Source organism: Rhagoletis zephyria, unplaced genomic scaffold, assembly GCF_001687245.7.
Source record: "Rhagoletis zephyria isolate East Lansing unplaced genomic scaffold, Rhagoletis_zephyria_1.1 Rzeph_scaffold_09118, whole genome shotgun sequence".
Lineage (NCBI taxonomy): Eukaryota > Metazoa > Arthropoda > Insecta > Diptera > Tephritidae > Rhagoletis > Rhagoletis zephyria.
The window spans coordinates 4,444-11,927 of NW_016166197.1; the positions used below are offsets into that span (position 1 = coordinate 4,444).

Genomic DNA, 7,484 nt, shown 5'->3' on the forward strand with positions numbered 1-7,484 from the left:
AGCCACATAAAGCTCTATATTGTACAAGAATTAAACGATCTATAAAACTGCAGATAAATTGTCTAAAAACTACAAAAAAAACTTAATTTTGTTGCATTTTTGTTTAAAAACATTTCAAATATTCCTTGCGATTGCGGCTAGGTTTTATTATGAAATATTTATTAACTAGAACTTTGCACTTGCACTAAAAAATTTAATACAAGAAAATTTAACTTCAACGGCTTTTAAGCTTGCATTTATAAAAGGTTAATCAAATTGAGTGAAAAATTAAGGCTCTAGTGAATTTTGAACGGTAACTTACAGTTTTGAACCACTGTGCAGCGGCGTTTAACGCAACCGTTCGTTTTTAGTCCACACATTCACCATAAACATCCCACCTTTACCGTGACGTTACGACCATGGTAAATTTGAACACTTTACTTGTGTATAAGTATATGGCAAAAGGTGAATGGTAATATGTGTATGAAGAAAATGATAAACATAAAAGCAAAAACAAAGATAAATATAAACAAAAAGATGAGGGTGAGAATACCGACTAAAGTAAAGATGAAGATAGAGGAAGAAAAATTCAAATAAAGGTAATTATAGAGAAAGGATATAGATAAGGACTATTTATCGATTTTGTTAGTGATTATTTATCGATTTTGTTATGGATTATTAATCGATTTCTTTATCGATTTTGTTATCGATATTTTTATCGAATTTGTAATCGATTTTGTTATCCATATTTTTATCGGATAAAATTGAGGATAAAGAAAAACGGAATAACATAAATGTAAAAAATTTTAAAATAAAAAAGGCAAAAAATACAACCTTAAGCAAAAGCAGATGTGTGTACATACATACATATCGAGCCCTAACCGCCAAAATAACGTAAGCGACATTTTTTTTTCAACATTTTCTTTTTGATGCAGAAATATTCCTAGAGCATCTAGATGCATTTCTGCATCAAAACAAAAATTTTGAAAAAAACGTCGCTTACGTTATTTTTGCGGTTAGCGCTCGATATGCATGTCGGTATATTAGTTATGAGACAAAATAGATATGCAACGGAAGTTTCACTTCTCCAGTGTGGCCTAGGCGCACTTACTCTTTTTTTATTTCCTCAACAGTGTGGGCTAAAATAAATGAAACATCCTTTTTTTCTTCATTTGGTTCTGGATTTATGATAAATTATCTCATTTCTATTTAATTTATTGACAGATATTACAAATCAAAATTACTTGATTTCAGCATGATTTGCTTATAAATTACAAATGAGTAGTTAATTACGATATTGTGAACGTGCGTTAAGTAGTTTGACTTCAAAAAAATCAATGTTTTTAATCCATACATGATTATGTATGTACATACATACATATGTGTATATGAATATTTTCACTCTTAATATCAGTGGACATCAGGGCGTATACGTTATTTAATCGATCCCAGCTAGCCAAATATGCGCAGCGCTCCGAAGTAGATCTACCCAAAGCTGATATTACTGAAATTTGAGGAACAAAGTTTCATTTTTTACTAAAATACATATGTACAGTATTAACGTATGTATGTACATACATACATATATAAAAATGCATATGTCCGTATGAATATTATTTACAAGTCTGTAAAAATGGCAATTTTGTTATAAACTCTCCTTTAATTTCTCTTTCAATGACCTTTTTTTCGCCCATTCACCGCAATCTCTGGTCAATACCATATTTCGATATACCGCCGCTAATTAAATTTATTTTATACATATCTCGAAAAATGTATTTGCTTTTGTCACACAAACAATAAAATGCCTTCTGTTTAGTTTTACAATTCAACCGTTACCTCTTTATTTATAATCTAAAATTCGATAAGCCGGCAGATTTACGAATTATAGCGTTTATTGTTGGCGATTGATTAGTTAAGAATTTTACTTTAAGATTACGAGCAATACTTTTCATTATTAAACCAACATACATATATACATACTTCATCAAATGTGTGGCATGTTATCAATATAAGCAAATCAATACCCATATACTTAGATTCAAGAATATCTGAACAAGAAATAAGATTTATTTGTGGAAAATGGAGTAGGTGAGTATGTGTGCCCTCGAGTACTTATGTATACTCGTTCGCGGATTGATATGACCATATCTTGAGTAATGTGGCAGCAATGGCTATAAATGTTACTGCCGAATATGGGTTTCTTGCAGTTTAGTCCTATATACTGGCGCGACAAGTGGGACTACGGTCATATCCTAGTGTAGTGCGGTCATACATAACGATTAAGTGTTACGGCCACAAACGAAATGGCAGCGCGGCATGCACTGGCGGTGTTGTCGCTTATATTAGCGCTATTTTTATATAATTCGAATGCTGAACAATCAATAACAGCTTTGGCTGCCTCAGGATCACCCTTCAAAAATGATCTTGCTTATCTCTTTTTTAAAGATGGTGCAAGCATAGGCGCTGCAGTAGTTAATGGCACATTAAGAGCATACGACGATTCGAAATGCCTCAGGGATATCGATCGTATATCGGCGGCACTCGACGAATATTACGAATGGGCTATTGAGTGTAAGTGAAATTGTATAGCGAATGGAGGTCGTACTATTTAAATACGATAGAAAGTATTTAAATTCGCAAGGGTTATCCTTCTGATAGATATGCACAAGTGACACGAGTAATTGAAATTTAGAGACAATCTACCATAATTTAAAAAAAGTAAACGTACATAGCGGAATCGAGTGTTGGCAGAAATATTTTTTATTTGCAGTGTAGATTAGATGTGCGATAAGGTTTAACTTTTTCGAAGAGTTGCCACCTTTTAAAAAATTTTATATAAATAATGTCATTATGGGTATCAATGAAGGGTTGCCACCTATTTAAAAAATCAAATTCGACGTTAATTAAGTAATTGAAGTACATGTTATGATTTTGAATAGGGTTGCCACCTGTTTGAAAAGTCAAATTTAGTTAGTTTATACAGAAGTTATATGAGATATTAAAATATTTGCCACACACGAAATATTGTTATGAAATCTTTTTTTAGCATTTAGAATCATTAGGTGTTAAAAGTTGCATGATCAATTTAATTAATTTGTTAATTAAAAAGAGAACCACAATGTCAGAAGAAAAAGATTTTAGTTTGAATATAATTTTAAATAGGGTTGCCACCTTTTTGAAAACTCGAATTTACTAAACTTTTAACAGGTTAAATAGAATATATGAGTTCAAACGAAATAGTTTTAAAAAAAATTTGAGTTCGAAATTATTTCTGATTAGTGTTGCCACCTATTCGAAAAGTAATATTAATCTAGTTCTGTACAAATATATATAAAAAGCGATCTGCAACCTACATATTTCCTGTAGAAGTGCAATAAGCGGATTTGAATATTTGTCACTCCTAGGCAATTCAGAATTTGCCGCCCTTTTTCGGATAAGAAAAATATTTTGAGGTAAGAACACCAGTTTTGAAACGATTAGCAGTAAATAGTAACATTCAAATTTATGCTATTTACTATACTTTTATTATAATTTATGATGAAAAGTGGCATTTTCCTTGAGTAAAGGTTTTCAACTTTTAAAGAAAGCCATCATCCACAAAGTTTTTTCACTTGATAAGTTATAAACTCAAAAATATTAAATTGGTATTTTTAAATATTATCATTTAAACAATATCAAAAATACCTAACAGCGTTGTCTTATTTTTTGATTGCATAATTGAATCTCAAATTAATGTCTTAAAATGTAAAAACAAAAATTCTACTTTCAGTGCAGCTAACTTGAAAAAAAAAAATTTTTAACTCAAATTTTGCCGTCCCCATATTTTGCCGCCCCTGCCTATACTGCATTTACGTTAACCATTCGTACCGATATTGGCGGTAAATACCGATTTTCAGTGATCTCTTTATTACTTTAATAAGAGTCTCCCTGTACTCTGGCCCAAAAACTATTTTTCGAACAAACGTTCGTTACATTTTCGTTATCGCAGTTTATCATTCTTGTTTATTTTTTTTTAGGTTTTTAGATATTGGCGGTAAATACCGATTTTCAGTAATCTCTTTTTTACTTTAATAAGAGTCTCCCCGTACTATGGCCCAAAAACTATTTTTCGGACAAACGTTCGTTACATTTTCGTTATCGCAGTTTATCATTCTTGTTTATTTTTTTTTAGGTTTTTAGAATCATTTGTTAAGTTAGTGTTTTTTTTTTATCTACCCAACATCCTTCTGGTCATTTACCAATTACCAGTATTAACTTCCAAAGAAACAAAAAAAAAACCATAAATTTGACTAAAAGTGTGCACGTAAAAGCTATTATTTAACACAGTATGTAGACATGTATATATGTGATCATAAATTTAACTTAAACCCCGACCAAAGGTTTCGACTATTTTGTGATATCTCGATTATAATAGTAATCGTTAATCTACATAAAGTAAATAAATCTCTTCCGTTTTGAATTTATTGCATAACTTTGTGACGAAACAGAAGCCTAAATTCACAATCGGCGTCATAAGTTTGCAACGCATAAATTTTGGGTAAAACTATAGTAAATCACAATTGAGTCATAAATACTCATAAAAACTTATGATTTAAATGATATGTATTATAATCTAATCGCAAATACATGCAAGTCGGACTGCCAATATATATAATTTCGTTAACAATAACAATTTAACATACTTAAATACATACATAAACATAGAAAAGAGTAATTTTTTTTATAAAAGTTGGCAAAGTTTAAAAGGTTTTCGGTTGATAAGTGCAAAATGAGCTTTAATTACACCTAATAAAATAATAAAGTAAATAAATGTCAGTAGTGTTATTGAACTTTGTAACACGATTTGTTTGTTAGGAAAAATGAAAAAAAAAACAACAAAGTCTAAGCGGCAAATTTTATATTTATTATCAGTGTAGTTGGAAATCCTCTGAACCATTTTAATCATTCGGCATTAAGAACGAGAACAAACAGCGAAATATATGTAACGGTATTTGAAAGCGTTTGCAATGAGAATACAGAAAAAATAGTCTCGCTGGATAAAAATATTACCTTGACCTTTAAAATTACCTTTAAAAATGGAAGTCTTTCAATGCAATGAACTTTTTAAAAAGCTGTTGCTGTTCTTGCATCAATTATTCCATTGTCATGGTCACAAAAACTAAAAAATACATTTTAGTTTTTTAGGTAAAAAAACACATAAGTCAAATTTTTGATTTTTTTCTTTTTTTGACCTACAAACAGTACGCAATGATTTAAACAAAAAATACAATATACAAAATAATATATGCTTGAAACTTTTTAAAAAGTTTATTGCATACCTTTCTCAGTTCAAAAAAGACCAAATCCATAGACCTGGTGCTTCATAGTTTTCTCCAATACACTAGGGCTTCCAGACATCATGGTTTTCCAAGATTTGTCCTGATTTAAACCAATTGTCGTGGCGTCCTGGTCCACACTTAAATTTTCCTGGTTTTTTATTGAAGATCAATGCAGACACCCATCTAATTTTTTGCTTTGAAAAATAGGGTAAGCTTTCTGTCATTAGTAGCGGAGAATCCTTTCTCCTTCCGTTTTTGTACAGAGTGGCATAGTGTGGAGTGGGCTTCTGCTTTCGCTACTCAAATGAGTGCTTCCAGAAAGGCTTTTATAGGGAAGGCCTTTCGAAGAAGTTCTTTTAAAGCAGTTTTTATTTAAAAAAATCATACTTCTTTAAGGAATTTAAGTATTTAAGGTTCAGAGCAAATAAGTTTTATTGAGACATAAAATGCATATTGAATCCTATTTGTAATGCTAAATAATATAAATACATACTTACATAAGTACATTCGCGTAAATTGTAAATAGGAAACCCCTTTCTAGGAAGCATGCAGGGAAGCACTGTTTTCAGTCCTTATTGGATAATTCTATTAGAATGGCTTCACTTCAGACAGTCTACCTAAATTATCTCTAGCTTATGCATCTACAAAATGGCAAAAATTATCATGAAAAGCATTAGAGGATTTGTGGAAATTTGCCAGAGCAATAACTTTTATTTGAAAGAAAGCAAAAACAGAGCCATTTAAAAGGCTGTTAATAGCGATAAAATATTTTAATATTTCATTCGAATTATAACTTTTTTCTCTTTGACGGTAAAATATGTTTTGTCGACATATGCCAACTCAATTCAACTAACTCAATTTTTATTACAGTTCCCGACACATGGGGCCGTCTACCCGTCGGTTTGATGTGGGGTCACGCACTGAGCTTCGGCGCCTATGAAGAATGTTTAGCTGCTTCTTGGGAATTCAGTACGGATGATGTATTACGCGGTCAATATTGTTTGGCACGCGTGCCAATCAAAAAATATATGGACGAGATTAAACCACGTCAAGTACGTAGTCCAGCTAGGATCAGCTATAAATATTCAAAGCCAGAGACATTTGAATTAGGTGTTTGTATACCAAGTTCATGTTCAGCTGAATTGGGTAATAAAATCTTGACTGGCGTGATGAATAAGTACTATGATGCTGGCATCACTTCAACGATGATGCAAGAAAAATATTGCAAATATGAAGAGCCCGTTAAATTTCGAGCGATCGACATCTTCGCCATGTGAGTGAGCTAATCAATTATATAATTATTTATTACAGGCTCTAATTGGTAATGCATATATTTCAAATGTTTTCCAGTGTTTTCTTTAGTTTCATTGTATTCTGTATGATAGCTAGCAGTGTTTACGATTACATAAAAGCGAAAAATAATGGTAAGTAAAAGCGTGTAATGCTGCATTTACCCCGGGGTAAAATGCCAAAATTTGGAATTAAAAATATTCTTGACAAAAATATTCATTAAGAGGGCAATTCTGGCAACCATCTTTCAACTTACCACAGTATTTCGAAAGACAAAAGTCTTTCGTAAGACAATGGAATTGCTCTCTCAAAGCTCTTTCTTTCTTTGGAAATACTAGTGGAAAGATCTGCTCACCAGGAGTAAGACCTCCTGTTATTCTGTTTGTCTTTTAGGCATAACTTTTCTAACAAAATTGTGTACGTATAAGTTTATTGTTTTTGGGAATAAAAACTACAAATTAAAATTAAATTAAATTGAAAGATAATATAAGTTCATGAAAATTAAGTTAAATGATAAAACCTTTTTTTAACAATATAATATAAAAATTAAAATTAAATTAAATTAAAAAAAGCAAAAATTCAATTATAAAACGAAAAAATAATATAAGTTTCTGAATATTAAATGACATTAAAAGCATATTTTCATTTTACAAACAATAAAATATAAAAAATTAAGAGATGTTAAATAAAAAATGTTATTAAAAAGACAAAAAAAGATTCAAAAAATTAAATTAAATCATAAAAATATTTTTTTTTAAAACAATAAAATCTAAAAATTAAAAGGAAATTAAATTGAAAAACAAAAAATACATAAGATAGGTTTTTAAACCAATAAAATTAAAAAAATGTAACGATAAATAAGTTACTAAAATATAAATGAAATAAAAAAAAATAAAA

General features: G+C 30.2%; 1 protein-coding gene across 1 annotated transcript; it reads left to right on the forward strand.

Annotated features, from left to right (window-relative positions):
• Positions 1 to 2,282: 2,282 nt before the first annotated feature.
• Positions 2,283 to 6,574, forward strand: LOC108375553 (uncharacterized). The gene is made up of 2 exons (XM_017631695.1): positions 2,283 to 2,550; positions 6,168 to 6,574. Exons 1-2 carry the CDS (start codon positions 2,283 to 2,285, stop codon positions 6,572 to 6,574), a joined length of 675 nt encoding a protein of 224 aa, XP_017487184.1.
• The last annotated feature ends 910 nt before the right edge of the window (positions 6,575 to 7,484 follow it).